Genomic DNA, 20,959 nt, shown 5'->3' on the forward strand with positions numbered 1-20,959 from the left:
GGACAGGTGTCCACCTCTAGGTGAGAACACACTGATTACAATCACTGTCTAACAAAGACATCATTCAGACCAGGGACCTGGATGAGATCAATGATGCAATCCGTGACCCAAATGGCATCCTATTCCCTAGATAGTGCACTACTTCTGGTCAAAACTAGTGCACGGTGTAGGGAATAGGGTGCCATTTGGGACACATTTTAAATTAACAATTAGTCCATTATAGGTGAGGATGGAGGGAGGGAGGCGGGGATGGAGGGAGTGAGGAAGGCAAAGGGAGAGATGGAGAGAGTGAGGGGGGATGGAGGGGGTGAGGATGGAGGGAGGGAGGCAAAGGGAGAGATGGAGAGAGTGAGGGGGGGATGGAGGGAGTGAGGATGGAGGGAGAAATGGAGTGAGTGAGGGACAGGGAGGGAGGGAGCGAGGGACAGGGAGGGAGGGAGGGAGGAATGGAGTGAGTGATGATGGAGGGAGAGATGGAGAGAGTGAGGGGGGATGGAGGGAGTGAGGATGGAGTGAGTGAGGGGGGATGGAGGGGGTGAGGATGGAGGGAGGGAGGCAAAGGGAGAGATGGATAGAGTGAGGGGGATGGAGGGAGTGAGGATGGAGGGAGAGATGGAGTGAGTGAGGATGGAGGGAGGGAGGCAAAGGGAGAGATGGAGTGAGTGAGGATGGAGGGAGGCAAAGGGAGAGATGGAGAGAGTGAGGGGGGATGGAGGGGGTGAGGATGGAGGGAGAGATGGAGTGAGTGAGGATGAAGGGAGGGAGGCAAAGGGAGAGATGGAGAGAGTGAGGGGGGATGGAGGGAGAGATGGAGTGAGTGAGGATGAAGGGAGGGAGGCAAAGGGAGAGATGGAGAGAGTGAGGGGGGGTGGAGGGAGTGAGGATGGAGGGAGAGATGGAGTGAGTGAGGATGGAGGGAGGGAGGCAGGCAGAGGGAGAGATGGAGAGAGTGAGGGGGGATGGAGTGAGTGAGGATGGAGGGAGAGATGGAGTGAGTGAGGATGGAGGGAGGCAAAGGGAGAGATGGAGAGATTGAGGGAGAGAGTGAGGGAGGATAGAGGCATGGAGGGAGAGAGTGAAGATGGATGGAGAGGGGTAGAGGTTACTGGGAGTGTAGGGAACGGGCAGGAGCAAGATGTCAGCTGTTCTGCAGCTGCTAATTAGTGGTGATGAGATTCAGGGTCGATGGATTTCTGCTTTAACACACTTTTCTTCACTTACAGACATGCAGGGATGGAGGGAGGGGGGAGGGACAGGGAGGGAGGGAGCGAGGGAGGGAGGGAGGGAGGGAGGAACAGGGTCCATAGGCCTTTGGTCAAAAGTAGTGCACCATATAGGGAATAAAACTACCTAATTAGTAGGCCTTCACGTGTAAAGTAGACCCAGGCTCACTTTTCAATATCCCCAATATGAATAGCGAAGTGAAACCATTTCCTTGTCAAGTTAGTGCATTTAAAGTCTTTACAAGTTGTAGTTTCTTACTTTAAACTGAGACCATATTAGTGTCACTCTTCAAAAGGATTTCTCTCTTTAAAAAGGTCCCCAAAAATGCCCTTGATAGTGATGTGGAAGTCTTGATAATGATGTGGAAGCCTTGATAATGATGTGGAAGCCTTGATAATGATGGGGAAGCCTTGATAATGATGGGGAAGCATTGATAATGATGGGGAAGCCTTGATAATGATGTGGAAGCCTTGATAATGATGGGGAAGCATTGATAATGATGTGGAAGCCTTGATAATGATGTGGAAGCCTTGATAATGCTCATACACTACATGAGCATGAGCCTTGATAATGCTCATACACTACATGGGCAAAAGCATGTGGACACCCCTTGAAATGAGTGGATTCGGCTATCTCAGCCACACCTGTTGCAGACAGCTGTATAAAATCGAGCGCATAGCCATGTAATCTCCATAGAGACACATTGGCAGTAGAATGGCCTGTACTGAAGAGCTCAGGGACTGTGGCACCGTCATAGGATGCCACCTTTCTAACAAGTCAACTGGAAGTGCTGTTATTATGATGTGGACACGTCTAGGAGCAACAACGGCTCAGCCGTGAAGTGGTAGGCCACACGAGCTCACAGAACGGGACTGCTGAGTCCTGAAGCAGGTAGCGTGTAAAAATTGTCTGTCCACTCACTACTGATTTCCAAACTGTCTCCGGAAGCAACGTCAGCACAAGAACAGTTTGTCGGGAGCTTCCTGAAATGGATTTCCATGGCGAGCAGCCACGCCCAAACCTAAGATCACCAATGCCAAGCTTCGGCTGGAGTGGTGTAAAGCTCCCCGCCATTGGACTCTGGAGCAGTGGAAACGCATTCTCTGGAGTGATGAATCAAGCTTCACCATCTCGCAGTCCGACGGACGAATCTGGGTTTGGCGGATGCCAGGAGAACACTACCATAGAGACAACTGTAAAGTTTGGTGGATGAGGAATAACGGTCTGGGTGCTGTTTTTCATAGTTCGGGCTAGGCTCCGTAGTTCCAGTGAAGGGAAATCTTAACGCTACAGCATACAATGACATTCTTGATGATTCTGTGCTTCCAAATTTGTGGCAACAGCTTGGGAAGGCCATTTCCTGTTCCACCATGACAATTCCCCGGTGCAGAAAGCGAGGTCCATACATACACTACCGTTCAAAAGTTTGGGGTCACTTAGAAATGTCCTTGTTTTTCACATTTTTTGTCCATTTAAATAACATCAAATTGATCAGAAATACAGTGTAGACATTGTTAATGTTGTAAATGACTATTGTAGCTGGAAACGGCTGATTTTTTATGAAATATCTACATAGGCGTACAGAGGCCCATTATCAGCAACCTTCACTCCTGTGTTCCAATGGCACGTTGTGTTAGCTAATCCAAGTTCATGATTTTAAAAGGCTAATTGATCATTAGAAAACCCATTTGCAATTGTTAGCATAGCTGAAAACTGTTGTCCTGATTTAAAGAAGCAATAAAACTGGCATTCTTTAAACTCGTTGAGTATCTGGAGCATCAGCATTTGTGGGTTTGATTACAGGCTCAAAATGGCCAGAAACAAATAACTTTCTTCTGAAACTCGTCAGTCTATTCTTGTTCTGAGAAATAAAGGCTATTCCATGGGAGAAATTGCCAATAATCTGAAGATATCGTACAACGCCGTGTACTACTCCCGTCACAGAACAGTGCAAACTGGCTCTAACCAGAATAGAAAGAGGAGTGGGAGGCCCCGGTGCACAACAGAGCAAGAGGACAAGTACATTAGAGTGTCTAGTTTGAGAAACAGACGTCTCACAAGTCCTCAAATGGCAGCTTCATTAAATAGTACCCACAAAACACCAGTCTCAACGTCAACAGTGGATAGGTGAATCCGTGATGCTGGCCTTCTAGGCAGAATTGCAAAGAAAAAGACATATCTCAGACTGGCCAATAAAAGGAAAAGATTAAGATGGGGGGAAAAAAACACAGACAGTGGACAGAGGAAGATTGGGGGAAAAAAGTGTTCTGGACAGGAGAATCTAAGTTTGAGGTGTTCGGATCACAAAGAAGAACATTCGTGAGACTAATAAAAATGGAAATATGCTGGAGGAGTGAACCATCTGTCAAGCATGGTGGAGGCAATGTGTTGGTCTGGGGGGGCTTTGGTAGAGGTAAAGTGGGAGATTTGTACAGGGTAAAAGTGATCTTCAAGAAGGAATAATATCACTCCATTTTGCAGCGTCATGCCATACCCTGTGGACGGCGCTTTGTTGGAGCCAATTTCCTCCTACAACAGGACAATGACCCAAAACACAGCTCCAAACTATGCAAAAAATATTTAGGGAAGAAGCAGTCAGCTGGTATTCTGTCTATAATGGAGTGGCCAGCACAGTCACCGGATCTCAACCCTATTGAGCTGTTGTGGGAGCAGCTTGACCGTATGGTACGTAAGAGGTGCCCATCAAGCCAATCCAACTGTTGTGGGAGGTGCTTTAGGAAGCATGGGGTGAAATCTCTTCAGATTACCTCAACAAATTGACAACTAGAATGCAAAGGTCTGCAAGGCTGTAAATGGAGGATTATTTGACGAAAGCAAAGTTTTGAAGGACACAATTATTATTTAAATTAAAAATAATTATTTCTAACCTTGTCAACGTCTTGACTATAGTTCCTATTCATTTTGCAACTCATTTCATGTATGTTTTCATGGAAAACAAGGACATTTCTAAGTGACCCCAAACTTTTGAAAGGTAGTGTGAATGGTTTGTCGAGATCGGTGTGGAAGAACTTGACTGGCCTGCACAGAGCCCTGATCTCAACCCCATCTAACACATTTGTGATGAATTGGAATGCTGACTGCGAGCCAGGCCTAATTGCCCAACATCTGTGCCCAACCTCACTAATGCTCTTGTGACTGAATGGAAGCAAGTCACTGCCACAATGTTCCAACATCTACAGGAAATCCTTCCCAGAAGAGTGGAGGCTGTTATAGCAGCAAAGGGGTGGACCAACTCCATATTAATGCCCATCATTTTGGAATGAGATGTTTGACGAGCAGGTGTCCACATAGTGTACTGTATATAAGATCATGTCTCTTACAATGAAGTGGCAGTTTTATAGTGAAGCCTTGAGGGCAGCTTTTTCTATCCATATTTACACACACACACACACCAATGTGGTATATAGAATATTGAATCATTCAGAGCAATAGTTTGCTCAGTGCAAACTCCACTCCATCATATTCAGGTCTGTTATAAAAACTCATCCACTGAATCATAACCATCATCAGGTTCAAGGACACTCGACCATACTGAATCTCATTGTGTGACCTCATCCATACCGAATGTCTCAGTGTGAGACCTCATCCATACCGAATGTCTCAGTGTGAGACCTCATCCATACCGAATGTCTCAGTGTGAGACCTCATCCATACCGAATGTCTGTGTGTGACCTCATCCATACTGAATGTCTGTGAGACCTCATCCATACAGAATGTCTCAGTGTGAGACCTCATCCATATTGAATGTCTCATTGTGTGACCTCATCCATACCGAATGTCTCAGTGTGTGTGACCTCATCCATACTGAATGTCTCAGTGTGAGACATCATCCATACTGAATGCCTCAGTGTGGGACCTCATCCATATTGAATGCCTCAGTGTGAGACCTCATCCATACCGAATGTCTCAGTGTGAGACCTCATCCACACCGAATGTCTCAGTGTGAGACCTCATCCATATTGAATGTCTCTGACTGAGACCTCATCCATACCGGATGTCTCAGTGTGAGACCTCATCCATACCGGATGTCTCAGTGTGAGACCTCATCCAAAAGTAGTGCACTACCCTATGGACCCTGGTCAAAAGTAGTGCACTACCCTATGGGCCATGGTCAAAAGTAGTGCACTACCCTATGGGCCATGGTCAAAAGTAGTGCACTACCCTATGGGCCATGGTCAAAAGTAGTGCACTAACCTATGGGCCCTGGTCAAAAGTAGTGCACTACCCTATGGGCCATGGTCAAAAGTAGTGCACTACCCTATCAGCCATGGTCAAAAGTAGTGCACTACCCTATGGGCCATGGTCAAAAGTAGTGCAATATAAAGGGAACAGGTTGCCATTTGGGACAACATGATGATAATCATTGACAGAACAACAATGCCTTTTCGTAACAAGGGGTTAGGGTTAACAAGGGATTGAAGTAAAGGAAGTAAAGGAAATTGGTAAAACAGCTGTTCTGGTGCCTGCTGGAAAATGAAGTCAATCCATCCATATGCTAATGTAGGCTCTGGTGTCTGTTGGGCGTTGTAGTCCAACACAGATGCTAAGAGGACTCACAAAGACTCACTGGATTCTGTAAAAGAACTATAGGGACCGGCAGCACAGGACTGCACAATGCACTGTCTTTGTCTCTTACTTTATTTTCCTTCTCGAATGAAACCAACTACTCTGGAGCCAGGGAGAGGGAGAAAAACATGGGTTAGAGGGACAGAGAGAGGAGAGAAGGAGAGGAGAGGAAACAGAGAGAGGAGAGAAGGAGAGGAGAGGAAACAGAGAGAGGAGAGAAGGAGAGGAAAGTAAACAAAGAGGAGAGAAGGAGAGGAAAGTAAACAGAGAGAGGAGAGAAGGAGAGGAAAGTAAACAGAGAGAGGAGAGAAGGAGAGAAGGAGAGGAAAGTAAACAGAGAGAGGAGAGAAGGAGAGGAGAGGAAACAGAGAGAGGAGAGAAGGAGAGGAGAGGAAACAGAGAGAGGAGAGAAGGAGAGGAGAGGAAACAGAGAGAGGAGAGAAGGAGAGGAAAGTAAACAGAGAGAGGAGAGAAGGAGAGAAGGAGAGGAAACAGAGAGAGGAGAGAAGGAGAGGAGAGGAAACAGAGAGAGGAGAGAGAGATGAGACTGAAACAGAGAGAGGAGAGAAGGAGAGGAAGAGGAGATGGGACTCAGGGGAAAGATAAACAGAGAGAGGAGAGAAGGAGAGGAAAGTAAACAGGGAGAGGAGAGAAGGAGAGGAGAGGAAACAGAGAGAGGAGAGAGAGATGAGACTGAAAGAGAGAGAGAAGAGAGGAAACGAGGAAGAGGAGAGGGGACTCAGGGGAAAGATAAACAGAGAGAGGAGAGAAGGAGAGGAAAGTAAACAGAGAGAGGAGAGAATGAGAGGAGAGGAACAGAGAGAGGAGAGAAGGAGAGGAGAGGAAACAGAGAGAGGAGAGAAGGAGAGGAAAGTAAACAGGGAGAGGAGAGAAGGAGAGGAGAGGAAACAGAGAGAGGAGAGAGAGATGAGACTGAAAGAGAGAGAGAAGAGAGGAAACGAGGAAGAGGAGAGGCGACTCAGGGGAAAGATAAACAGAGAGAGGAGAGAAGGAGAGGAAAGTAAACAGAGAGAGGAGAGAAGGAGAGGAGAGGAACAGAGAGAGGAGAGAAGGAGAGGAGAGGAAACAGAGAGAGGAGAGAAGGAGAGGAAAGTAAACAGAGAGAGGAGCGAAGGAGAGGAGAGGAAACAGAGAGAAGAGAGAAGGAGAGGAAAGTAAACAGAGAGGAGAGAAGGAGAGAAGGAGAGGAAAGTAAACAGAGAGGAGAGAAGGAGAGAAGGAGAGGAAACAGAAAGAGGAGAGAAGGAGAGGAGAGGAAACAGAGTGAGGAGAGAAGGAGAGGAGAGGAAACAGAGAGGAGAGAAGGAGAGGAAAGTAAACAGAGAGGAGAGAAGGAGAGGAAAGTAAACAGAGAGAGGAGAGAAGGAGAGGAAAGTAAACAGAGAGAGGAGAGAAGGAGAGGAGAGGAAACAGAGAGGAGAGGAGAGGAGAGGAAACAGAGAGAGGAGAGGAAGAGGAGAGGGGACTCAGGGGAAAGATAAACAGAGAGAGGGGAGAAGGAGAGGAGAGTAAACAGAGAGAGGAGAGAAGGAGAGGAGAGGAAACAGAGAGAGGAGAGAGAGATGAGACTGAAAGAGAGAGAGAAGAGAGGAAACGAGGCAGAGGAGAGGGGACTCAGGGGAAATATAAACAGAGAGAGGAGAGAAGGAGAGGAAAGTAAACAGAGAGGAGAGAAGGAGAGGAAAGTAAACAGAGAGAGGAGAGAAGGAGAGAAGGAGAGGAAAGTAAACAGAGAGAGGAGAGAAGGAGAGGAAACAGAGAGAGGAGAGAAGGAGAGGAGAGGAGAGGAGAGGAAACAGAGAGAGGAGAGAATGAGAGGAAGAGGAGAGGGGACTCAGGGGAAAGATAAACAGAGAGAGGAGAGGAAAGTAAACAGAGAGAGGAGAGAAGGAGAGGAGAGGAAACAGAGAGAGGAGAGAGAGATGAGACTGAAAGAGAGAGAGAAGAGAGGAAACGAGGAAGAGGAGAGGGGACTCAGGGGAAAGATAAACAGAGAGAGGAGAGAAGGAGAGGAAAGTAAACAGAGAGAGGAGAGAAGGAGAGGAAAGTAAACAGAGAGGAGAAAGAGATGAGACTGAAAGAGAGAGAGAAGAGAGGAAACGAGGAAGAGGAGAGGGGACTCAGGGGAAAGATAAACAGAGAGAGGAGAGAAGGAGAGGAAACGAGGAAGAGGAGAGGGGACTCAGGGGAAAGATAAACAGAGAGAGAAGTTTGAGGCAAAGAGAAAGAGAGAGAGAGATAGCGAGAGAGAAAGACAGACAGAGAGAGAGGGCTGTTGTGAATGTGGAACACACCTTCAGAATATAGTCTCACTAACAAACAGCATGAATCAGAACACTCTGGGAGCTCCAATCAGTGTGCTGTGTTCTGTCAGAACAATCTGGGAGCTCCAATCAGTGTGCTGTGTTCTGTCAGAACAATCTGGGAGCTCCAATCAGTGTGCTGTGTTCAGTTAGAACACTCTGGGAGCTCCAATCAGTGTGCTGTGTTCTGTCAGAACACTCTGGGAGCTCCAATCAGTGTGCTGTGTTCTGCCTGTTTACAGCTCCAATCAGTGTGCTGTGTTCAGTTAGAACACTCTGGGAGCTCCAATCAGTGTGCTGTGTTCTGCCTGTTTACACATTTTGTTATATTAACTTCAGTAGTAACTGGTCCTATTCATCTATAAATCATGTTCACCAGAGTACTTATAAGAATCAAAGACTGAAACATCTCACTCCCTCGCTAGTGTTCCCCTCTCCCTCTCGATCGATGTCTCTCTTTCTCTGTCTGACTTAGTCACTCTCTCTCTCCCTCCCTCTCTCTTGACCTCTGCCTCTCTCCCTGACTCTCTCTTGACCTCTGCCTCCCTCCCTGACTCTCTCTTGACCTCTGCCTCTCTCCCTGACTCTTTGTTTTTTCTCACTCTCTCCATCACCCTCTCTTTCTCTCTCTGCCTGTCTGTCTCCTCTTCTTTTGACCTAGTCTTCATTATTCTGCCTCTTCCATCTCCTTCTCAGTCTCCTTTTCCTCTGGCGCTCCCTCCCTCTCTCCCGCTGTACTCTCCCTCCCTGCCCTCTCACTCCTCTCTCTCTCCCACTCCCTCTGCCGGTCTCCTTTCCCTCTTCCCAGTCTCCTTCTGACCCGGTCTACCTCTCTCTCTCTTCCTCCCTCTTTCTCGCCCTCTCTCTCCTTTCCCCTCTGTCCAGGAGAAGCGTCTGTCAATGAGGATAGAGGACATCAGTGATCACCCACACCGTATGCCCAATCTCCACCCACCTATTATATTAAAATGATATTAACGACTCCATAGGGAAATCATTAGCCAACCATGTGTTATCCTTTGTTACTCCACCTCCTTCAAACCCTCCACCACCCCAACCCCCAAGCCTGACCTGCCAACTGAATCTCATTCAGGAATCTGAGGGGAACCATTTGGAATTATGTGGTGTATTTTAATTGGCCATATGGTGCAACATCTCCCTCCTCTCTCTGCACAGAGAAAGCGAGGGATGAGGAGAGAGAAAGCGAGGGATGAGGAGAGAGAAAGCGAGGGATGAGGAGAGAGAAAGCGAGGGATGAGGAGAGAGAAAGCGAGGGATGAGGAGAGAGAAAGCAAGGGATGAGGAGAGAGAAAGCGAGGGATGAGGAGAGAGAAAGCGAGGGATGAGCCAGATGAGTTACTAACGAAGGTAGGTAGTCAGTCGCCAGTGGCCAAACTGTCTTTTCCCCTTCAGCTAAACGGCACAACTGTCTGGCTGAGACCAAGTAGGGATTGTGTGTGTGTGTGTGTGTGTGTGTGTGTGTGTGTGTGTGTGTGGCAGAGGAGGTTTGTAGAATAGGCTTGGGTGGTCTGTACCTTGCCTGAGACTTGAAGTGATGCCTGGTGCTTTATATCAGTGTGCTACTAAGTCTTCTTCCCTCATGCAGGCGGCTGGGGATTGATCTCTGATTGGTTACATCCCAGTATAACATAGTGCACGTACACTGAGTATACAAAACATTAAGAACACCTGCTCTTTACATGACAGGCTGACCCGGTGAATTCAGCTGAAAGCTATGATCCTTATTGATGTCACTTGTTAAATCCACTTCAATCAGAGTAGATGAAGGGGAGGAGACGGGTTAAAGAAATGTTTTTATGCCTTGAGACAATTGAGACATGGATTGGGTATGTGTGCCATTTAAGAGGGAGAAAGATTTACGAGCCTTTGGTATGGTAGTCGGTGTCAGGCGAACCGGTTTGTGTCAAGAACTGCAACGCTGCTGGGTTTTTCACGCTCAAAAGATTCCCGTGTGTATCCAGAATGTTCCACCACCCAAAGGACATCCAGCCAACAGTGGTCGAAAATGGTTAATTGATGAAAGAGGACTTAGGAGGGTGGCACGAATTGTGCAGAGCAGCAGACTGTCTACAATTAGTCAACTGACAGTCCAGTACAACATTGGTGCACAAAGACCCATAAAAGAATGCACAACTCGTCGTACACTGACATGAATGGGGTTTGGCAGCCGACGACCTCACAGAGCTCCACTTCTTTCAGCAAAATTTAAGAAAATGCTGTTACAGTGGGCTAAGGAACTAACATTTTAGAATTTGAGAAACATTTCCTGTTCTGATGAATACAAAACACAGGAGTACATGCATCTGCCATGGGGCGGCAGGGTAGCCTAGTTGTTAGAGCGTTGGACTGCAGTTCAAATCCCCAAGCTGACAAGGTACCAATCTGTCGTTCTGCCCCTGAACAGGCAGTTAACCCACTGTTCCTAGGCTGTCATTGAAAATAAGAATTTGTTCTATGGAGTCAACCAGGTGGCCTAACCTAAATAATCCACTTACACAATCTATTGTGACATGGAGTCAACCAGGTGGCCTAACCTAAATAATCCACTTACACAATCTATTGTGACATGGAGTCAACCAGGTGGCCTAACCTAAATAATCCACTTACACAATCTATTGTGACATGGAGTCAACCAGGTGGCCTAACCTAAACGACACTATTAAGTAAAGCGTTGAGTGTTTTATGTGGGGGAAATAAACTAGGACTTACGGTAGAAGACGTACTGCGTGAAATTGGACCATACTTTCTCAGGTGCGTAATGGCTGATGGAAGAGGCGGTGAGCAACGAGTTACAGGCAACGATGTGGAACCCGCTCTCCGACAGCATGTCAAAGGCCCGCTCCAGGTGACAGAACCGGAGGAAGAACCGGGAGGTGTACCTGTCCGCAGCCCTGTCTGCGTCTAGGCTCTCATTCAGGGTGTTTCCAAACACCTCTTTGGCGAGGCCGATCCTTCCGCTGATGAAGATTCTGGGTACTACTTTTTTGGATTTGGGGTTAATCTGACTGTTTTTGCCCCCCGGTGCCGCGCACGTGCCTTTGAAACCGACGGTTAAGTATCCATATCTCCCGTCCAGAGAGTATGAGGAATATATCCGCTGGTCGCTGCTTAGCGACGCGTTGTCGAAATCACTATGAAACGGGTCGTCCTGAAAAATGTTAGATTCCTCGGACGCCAACAGTTTGACCAGTTTGGGCAGTTCAAAGTATTCTGCTTCCCGTTTTAACCTCCCTTTCTCCGGGAAGTGATCCGGTAGGACGACCTGTTTATCTCTCAAATAATCCAAGACATATCTGAACAGAAAACCATCTCTGTCGATAAAATAACGTCCCCTGAGGTCCCGAGCCAAATCGTTCGACGAGGACCCCTTCTTGGTGGAGAATAACCGTCCCAGTAAGGAATTGGGGATGCTTGTTAAAGTATGGAGACGAGTATAGTATACCTGACCTCCCACGTTTAATTCAATAACATCAGACGGCGGGTTTTGCACCGACCCTGTTTCTTTAGCTGGCTGGGTTTTACAATTCTCACTCAGTGCCATTTTTAGTTCATGCATAAAACCAAATCCCGGTCAAGGTGTGGCGCGCAGATGTTCCCAAAAAGTTTTCTATATGGGATGGAATGTGCATGTCTTCTGTTGAATTAAATCGGTCCCCACATGCAGTGCACGCATATTTTTACACACATCCATTGCTTTGAGTCCATTAATATAATCCTACAGTGAAATCATCGTGAAATCACCATTATTCCATAATCGATCGAAAATATAATTGATCACCTCTGCACTTCAGTCCGTTCTGGATAAAAATGTCCAACTTCTTTGATTCTGCAAGGCAAGCTCCAGTCCTTGTTTTTTATTAACAGTCCAGTGTAACTTTATCTGCCTGAATCAATGGCACGTTCGCTGTCCACAGAGAAAGAAATTGCCGTGCGCGTGCTGTCCTTTTCTGAAAGTGAAGATAGAATCCGGACGCCGGTGCAGCGCGCTCCCATCTCTACGTCTGCAAACTGCTGTGCAGAGAAGAGAGCAGAAATAACGGCCAGGCTGGCACCGAAGTGAAAACGGTTACGATGATGTTTTTCCAGCGGTGCGTGGAAAAACATAATGGGGAGTAACGTCTTACATCATCATCTTAAAGGAAAATTACGTTTGAAAACGTACGACGTAGCGTAGAATAGCCTACATTCTGAATGACATTCCATAGAAAATATATTAACATTCTTCAAAGTAGCCTAATAGGCTATAATAACATTTGAGTTTGAATTTAATTTGGGGATTTCCATATGCTGAAACATATCAGGTGACTAATTAAAAACTGTGTATGATGTAATTAGCAAAAACGAAATAACCCCACTAACCGTTTTTGTTGCTTCCCAGGATTTATCTATGCTGATGAATAATGTCTTCATTGTCTATCACCAGCTATTTCAAGCTGGGAGGTTGTGATGCGCTATGGTACAGTGATTGGACTGTGAGTGGGCGTCACTTCAACACCATGGAAAGGTACCGTTCGGCTGCAAGTGGCCACAGAGCCCCTCAGTGGAGATGTCATAATACCCATAAAACCTAGAGGTCAAACAGAGAAATGGTTCCAATCGTTTCCCCCCATAAATGGAATTTTTAAAACACTTAAAATAAGGGCTGTGTTTTGTCTTCTTCCTGACGTGACGTTTTAATTACCTTGTAAATCTCTCTCAGACAAGGTGAAGTTTATCAATATATTAGTCTCTATTTACTCTCAGATTCGAAAATGTTAATTAGCATCAAAGTAGACATGCAAAACTACAAATCCCTGTACGCTTTGCTAACAGGTATTGTGTCCATTTTAAACTTGCACAGCTAATTAGTACTACATTTGTTTGTGGGGGGGGGGGGGGGGGGGGGGTTATATGCATGCAAATATATTGATAAACGTCACCTTGTCCTAGAGAGAGATTTACATCACGCCAGGGAAAAGAATGCATGAAACACAGCCCTTATTTTAAGTGTTTCTAAAATCCCCTATTGGGAAAATGAATGGAGGAAAAACAATTGGAACCATTTCCCTATTTAACCGCTAGGTTTCATGGGTATTATGACACCTCCACTGTGGGGCTCTGTAGGGTGCCACAATTGGAACGATTTACTTGTTTGACTGCTAGGTTTTTTTAAGGTTCTTTTGACTCATACTTTAGCCCATCTGCTGCGCATGCATTGGTTTACAATCCATGATGGTGGCGATGAGTGAGTACTTAAGGCCTACTTGTCACAGTAACTATCTTTAAATAACTCCTATGTTGCAATGCATATTAACATATTATCTTGTTTGTTCTTTTAAGGACGGCTTGAATGGCAATTTTTTCTCAGTCGTATATGTATATATGCTTGTAAATAGTAGCCTATGCTCTTGTTTTTTTACTCTTCAGTAGGTCTGTATTCTCTTTAGTAGGGCCTGTACTCTTTAGTAGGGCCTGTACTCTTTAGTAGGGCCTGTACTCTTTAGTAGGGCTATACTCTTTAGTAGGGCCTGTACTCTTTAGTAGGGCCTGTACTCTTTAGTAGGGCTATACTCTTTAGTAGGGCCTGTACTCTTTAGTAGGGCTATACTCTTTAGTAGGGCCTGTACTCTTTAGTAGGGCTATACTCTTTAGTAGGGCCTGTACTCTTTAGTAGGGCTATACTCTTTAGTATCTTTAGTAGGGCTATACTCTTTAGTAGGCCTATGCTCTTTAGTAGGCCTATACTCTTTAGTAGGTCTGTATTTTCTTTAGTAGGGCCTGTACTCTCTTTAGTAGGGCCTGTACTCTCTTTAGTAGGGCCTGTACTCTCTTTAGTAGGGCCTGTACTCTCTTTAGTAGGGCCTGTACTCTCTTTAGTAGGGCCTGTACTCTTTAGTAGGGCCTGTACTCTCTTTAGTAGGGGCTGTACTCTTTAGTAGGGCCTGTACTCTTTAGTAGGGGCTGTACTCTTTAGTAGGGCCTGTACTCTTTAGTAGGGCCTGTACTCTTTAGTAGGGCCTGTACTCTCTTTAGTAGGGCCTGTACTCTTTAGTAGGGCCTGTACTAAGGCCTGTACTCTTTAGTAGGGCCTGTACTAAGGCCTATACTCTTTAGTAGACCTATAGAAAAAAGCAGTGAAAGCTGTTAAATCTTTTGAAGTAATATAAACTCTTCCTGGTCTCTCTGATAGGACATTGGTGGTTTTGAGTCCGTGTGGAGTGATTTTCTCCCTGACTGGTGGATCATTTCACCAAGTCAAATTACTGTACATTCACATGTATTTGGTGAATAAAGGTGATTCTGATTCTGGGATGTGAGAAGCCAACACTGGTCATGCTTTACCCTGCATGTTAATTCACTGTATTGTGCTGGAGAGGGGTTGCTAAGCAGCCGCATGGGGGGAGGGGTGGGGGCAGCTTCAGTGAGTGGGATTCAAGCAGAAGGGATTGAAAACTGTGCGCCACTGTTGTTGCTGATTCTTTCAGCAAGCTTCTTTTTTTTTCCCTTTAATGTGAGATTTTAATTTCCCCTCTAGAAAACGTCTGTTGTGTGTTGTTGTGGCTTGGGCAACACGTGGGTGAGTGTAGGCTATTTGGTTGTGTTGTGGTTATTCAACCCATTTCATAATGTATTTTACCTTTTTTGGAAACAAACAAATCCAAATGGATGAAACATTTCAGAGTGAGTTGGACTGCTGACTAATGACAACAACAGATGCCATTAATCCTCCATAGGAGTCCTTAGTTCCTGTTTTTAAACCAAGCTGTTCCTGTGCAAACAAACACACTGCTATACTTTAATGTTTTTTATAATATTCTCTCTCTCTCTCTCTGTCTCTCTCTCTCTGCCTCTCTGCCTCTCTGCCTCTCTGCGACACAACCAGTTTCTGATTTTTAGGAGGGGTTGAATTTCATGCCAGTTCAGCATGAATAATCTAAGACAATATGAGTCTCCAGCTGAGAGTGATGTAAGAAATTCTAGAAGTTCCATCAACTTTATCATTTGTAATATTTGAGAGCTCTCGTTGTTTAAATCTGAGGTTAAATCTGACTGGAAAAGCCAACAATGCCCTCCAAACAAAAGTGGTAAGAAATGTGGTAAAGACAATGTACAAAACATTTAATCCTTAAACTAACAAATATGTCAGACATATTGAATAAGTACATAAACATATTGCTTTGGTGGATTCACTTGAGTTCCAGACCCTGTGACTCTAAGACAAATCACATCTAAGGTTATTGACAGTATCTCTACTATCTCATCTAATCTCTTATCTCCTCTCAGCTCCTCTCTAAATTGAAAGCTGAGTCTTGGTGGTGTGTTGGTAAGGCAGTGTAGCAGCCTGGCAGCTGAGTCTTGGTGGTGTGTTGGTAAGGCAGTGTAGAAGCCTGGCAGTTATCTAGGCAATAATATCATAATATATCATAATATCAAATGTATTTATAAAGCCCTTCTTACATCAGCTGATATCTCAAAGTGCTGTACAGAAACCCAGCCTAAAACCCCAAACAGCAAGCAATGCAGGTGTAGAAGCACGGTGGCTAGAAAAAACTCCCTAGAAAGGCCAAAACCTAGGAAGAAACCTAGAGAGGAACCAGGCTAGAGGGGTGGCCAGTCCTCTTCTGGCTGTGCCGGGTGGAGATTATAACAGAACATGGCCAAGATGTTCAAATGTTCATAAATGACCAGCATGGTCAAATAATAATACAGTGGTTGTAGAGGATGCAACAGGTCAGCACCTCAGGAGTAAATGTCAGTTGGCTTTTCATAGCCAATCATTGAGAGTATCTCTACCGCTCCTGCTGTCTCTAGAGAGTTGAAAACAGCAGCTCTGGGACAGGTAGCATGTCCGGTGAACAGGTAAGGGTTCCATAGCCGCAGGCAGAACAGTTGAAACTGGAGCAGCAGCACGACCAGGTGGACTGGGGACAGCAAGGAGTCATTAGGCCAGGTAGTCCTGAGGCATGGTCCTAGGACTCAGGTCCTCTGAGAGAGAGAAAGAAAGAGAGAATTAGAGAGAGCATACTTAAATTCACACAGGACACCAGATAAGACAGGAGAAATACTCCAGATATAACAGACTGACCCTAGCCCCCCGATAAACTACTGCAGCATAAATGCTGGAGGCTGAGACATGCGGGGTCAGGAGACACTGTGGCCCCATCCGATGATACCCCTAGACAGTGCCAAACAGGCATGCTGAAGTCCAAACACTTCAGTCGCTGGCTATATGGGTTATTATCTCTATCCACACAGCCAGCATTACACTGACCTAAATTATCTCTATCCACACAGCACAGCATTACACTGACCTAAATTATCTCTATCCACACAGCACAGCATTACACTGACCTAAATTATCTCTATCCACACAGCACAGCATTACACTGACCTAAATTATCTCTATCCACACAGCACAGCATTACACTGACCTAAATTATCTCTATCCACACAGCACAGCATTACACTGACCTAAATTCTCTCTATCCACATAGCACAGCATTACACTGACCTAAATTATCTCTATCCACACAGCACAGCATTACACTGACCTAAATTCTCTCTATCCACATAGCACAGCATTACACTGACCTAAATTATCTCTATCCACACAGCACAGCATTACACTGACCTAAATTATCTCTATCCACACAGCCAGCATTACACTGACCTAAATTATCTCTATCCACACAGCCAGCATTACACTGACCTAAATTATCTCTATCCACACAGCACAGCATTACACTGACCTAAATTATCTCTATCCACACAGCCAGCATTACACTGACCTAAATTATCTCTATCCACACAGCCAGCATTACACTGACCTAAATTATCTCTATCCACACAGCACAGCATTACACTGACCTAAATTATCTCTATCCACACAGTACAGCATTACACTGACCTAAATTATCTCTATCCACACAGCACAGCATTACACTGACCTAAATTATCTCTATCCACACAGCACAGCATTACACTGACCTAAATTCTCTCTATCCACACAGCACAGCATTACACAGACTTAAATTCTCTCTATCCACACAGCACAGCATTACACAGACTTAAATTCTCTCTATCCACACAGCACAGCATTACACTGACCTAAATTCTCTCTATCCACACAGCACAGCATTACACTGACCTAAATTATCTCTATCCACACAGCACAGCATTACACTGACTTAAATTCTCTCTATCCACACAGCCAGCATTACACTGACCTAAATTATCTCTATCCACACAGCACAGCATTACACAGACTTAAATTCTCTCTATCCACACAGCACAGCATTACACTGACCTAAATTCTCTCTATCCACACAGCACAGCATTACACTGACCTAAATTATCTCTATCCACACAGCACAGCATTACACAGACCTAAATGATCTCTTCTCTTACACACTACTCATCCACTCATTTCATCACGAGAGAGAGAGATATTTATGTGAATCTGCATATCTTGAGAAATGAAATGGATATTTTTTTTCCTTTGCAGTTTAGAATTAGATTAGTAAACTACATGTAATGTAATATCCTTTCTCTTTGGTGATGAGGCTTCATTGGTTCACATTGCTACCCAGGAAGCCAATGTGAAATATCTGCTATCACTCTTCCCTGTTTGGAAGAGAGAGATTCCATGTTTTTTTAATGACTGTGTGTTTTTGTTTTCACCCAGGTAATGTTTACACCAATTATAAATACTTGCTTTCCCAAAAAGCCTACGATGGAATCAAATTAGGCTTTGGCTTCAATTATCCAACTGTCACAGTGTTCCACTGCTAATGGGTCCCAGATTATTAGATCTTGTCCAACAATGATGCATTGTGTCAGGCACAATGATGGCTTGAGATGAACGAATGGCTTGTGACCATGGGTAGCTGTGTGCTGAGATTGTTGCCTACACTGCTCTTTGACAAACAGTCGTAGAATTTCTAAACCCAGATGCGCAACATCACGAGACTTCCGGGAACGCTTGACAAAATAAACCAAGCAGACCAGGCCGGAGTTTGGGGTTTGAGAAGTCAATGAGAGAAGTGAAAAATGTATTCCTTAGGTTACAAAATTTCTCCATATCTAAAAAGTGCCATCTACACTGAACAAAAATATAAATGCAACCTATAAATTGTTTTTCCCATATTTCATGGGGGGAGGGAGTATTTCTGTTTGTAATAAATCCCTTATGTAGGGAACACTCATTCTGATTGGATGGGCCTGGCTCCCCCAGTGGGTGGCTACACCCCTGCCCAGTCATGTGAAATCCATTGATTAGGGCCTCGTTTATGTATTTAAATGGACTGATTTCCTTATTTGAACTGTAACACAGTAAAATCTTAGAAATTGTTGCATGTTAAGTTTATATATATTTATATATATATCTGGGCATTCTTAAATTGAGTGTTGTCAGATTGTCCATTCGTAAATTCAGAGCTTTTCACTCTCAGAGCATTCCGAGCTACACTGGACGCTCTGGCTGAGGAATAGGGTTGATCCGAGTGCTCTGATCTCACAACGGCAGTCCTGCACCCACACTAACTTGGTAAAATTGTCGAGCTTGCTAGCTACTTCCAGACACAAATGAGAGAACACCTCACTCCTGACCATTTTACTTGCCCTATAGCAGAGCTGGTTAGGCTGTTTTCCTGTTATCCAGAGCGTTGGTGACAGTGCTGCTGTTGTAACTGTGCTGCTGTTGTAACTGTGCTGCTGTTGTAACTGTGCTGCTGGCAACAATTGAATTATGTTTGTTTTTTTGCCAACGTTTACTGACACCGGTGATATTCAACTGGGTATTGCATTTGTAAAAATGCATCAGTTACTCTGCGCTCTGGCACACTCCGACGAGAGGGCTCTGAAATCGGAGTCAATAGGCCAGAGTAAATTTACGAACGCACCCTTTATATCGCAGGAGTGCATTTGTTTTGTAGTAAGGGTAGGTAACAACACATGCTGATCCTCAACACAGGGGCCCCTTAGGGGGTACGTGCTCAGCCCCCCCCCCCCTCCTGTACTCCCTGTTCACTCATGACTGCACGGCCAGGCACAACTCCAACACCATCATTAAATTTGCCGATGACACAACAGTGGTAGGCCTGATCACCAACAACAACGAGACAGCCTATAAGGAGGAGGTCAGAGACCTGGCCGTGTGGTGCCAGGACAACAACCTCTCCCTCAACGTGATCAAGACAAAGGAGATGATTGTGGACTGCATGAAAAAGAGGACCGAGCCACGCCCCCATTCTCATCGACGGGGCTGCAGTGGAGCAGGTTGAGAGCTTCAAGTTCCTTGGTGTCCACATCACCAACAAACTAGCATGGTCCAAGCACACCATGACAGTCGTGAAGAGGGCACGACAAAACCAGGATACTGAAAAGATTTGGCATGAGTCCTCAGATCCTCAAAAGGTTCTACAGCTGCGCCATCGAGAGCATCCTGACTGGTTGCATCACTGCCTGGTATGGCAACTGCTCAGCCTCCGACCGCAAGGCACTACAGAGGGTAGTGTGAACAGCCCAGTACATCACTGGGGCCAAGCTTCCTCTATACCGGGCGGTGTCAGGGGAAGGCCCTAAAAATGGTCAAGGACTCCAGCCACCCTTGTCATAGACTGTTCTCTCTTCTACCACACGGCAAGCAGTACTGGAGCGCAGACTCTAAGTCCAAGAGGCTTCTAAACAGCTTCTACCCCCAAGCCATAAGACTCCTGAACATCTAGTCAACTGGCTACCCAGACTATTGGTATTGCCCCCCCCCCCCCCCCCCCCCCCCCCCCCCCCCTCCCCTCTCCACACCACTGCCACTCTTGTTGTCATCTATGCGTAGTCACATTAATTAACTCATACTACGGTGCCCCCACACATTGACTCTGTACCGGCATCCCCCTGTATATATTGTTATATTTTTACTGCTGCTCTTTAATTACCTGTTACTTTTATCTCTTATTCTTATCCATATTTTTTGAAACTGCATTGTTGGTTAGGGGCTCGTAAGTAAGCATTTCACTGTAAGGTGAAATGCAACTGTTGTATACCTGTTGCACCTGTTGTATACACCTGTTGTATTCGGTGCATGTGACTAATAACATTTGATTTGATTTTGACAGCGCGCACATGAGCAGTTCGGCACGAGACAACCGTTGGACCCGATGACGTGCTTAGATAGCCGACATCGCCTACTGGAGAAGCATGTTCTGCCTATCTCCATTCTGTACTGTCTTTGCTACAGTATTCAATCAATTCCATTCATTATGAACAGTACCAATGTCAGCCACTAGAGGGGGGTGTTGGGAAGGAAATGGAGCATTAAATCAAATCTAATTTTATTTGTCACATACGCATGTTTAGCAGATGTTATTACGGATGTCGCCAAATGCTTGTTCCATTACAGAACTGTGGAATGCTAAAATATATTTTCTCTTGTCGGTTGGCACTGGGCTGTGAAGTTGTCGTTGCTGGAGCTGCAATGACAACAATGTAGATGCATATTTGAGATGCAAATGAATAATGAAAATGTGATGATAGAGTACAGATCTGTCTGTGTGTCTAAATGAGGACTAATTGTTGATTTTGAGGATACAGCCAGGACTCGGGAACAACTGTCAACAACACTGAATCATAATCAGAGCTGAATGACTCCTTAAATAACTCTCATCAATGTCACATTGACTGTAATGAAGCATCAACATCAGGGGAAAACCATTGGGAACAAACTGGCACCCTGGCAAAACATGTAGGCTATTGTATGTGATTGTAGGAAAAACAAATGCGAGTTTAGGCCTACAGTGACATCATTTGTAGCTGTTGTTCATTCAAAA

General features: G+C 45.3%; 1 protein-coding gene across 1 annotated transcript in view; it reads right to left on the minus strand.

Moving 5' to 3' along the window:
* LOC110489168 (BTB/POZ domain-containing protein KCTD16-like) overlaps nt 1-12,672 on the minus strand; it is a 33,829-nt gene extending 21,157 nt beyond the window's left edge. The window contains exon 1 of the mRNA XM_036943371.1: nt 10,866-12,672. Coding sequence (XP_036799266.1) covers nt 10,866-11,712 — 847 coding nt within the window. The 5' untranslated portion in view covers nt 11,713-12,672. The remainder of the gene's footprint in view (nt 1-10,865) is intronic.
* Between the last annotated feature and the right edge of the window lie 8,287 nt (nt 12,673-20,959).

Source organism: Oncorhynchus mykiss, chromosome 14, assembly GCF_013265735.2.
Source record: "Oncorhynchus mykiss isolate Arlee chromosome 14, USDA_OmykA_1.1, whole genome shotgun sequence".
Lineage (NCBI taxonomy): Eukaryota > Metazoa > Chordata > Actinopteri > Salmoniformes > Salmonidae > Oncorhynchus > Oncorhynchus mykiss.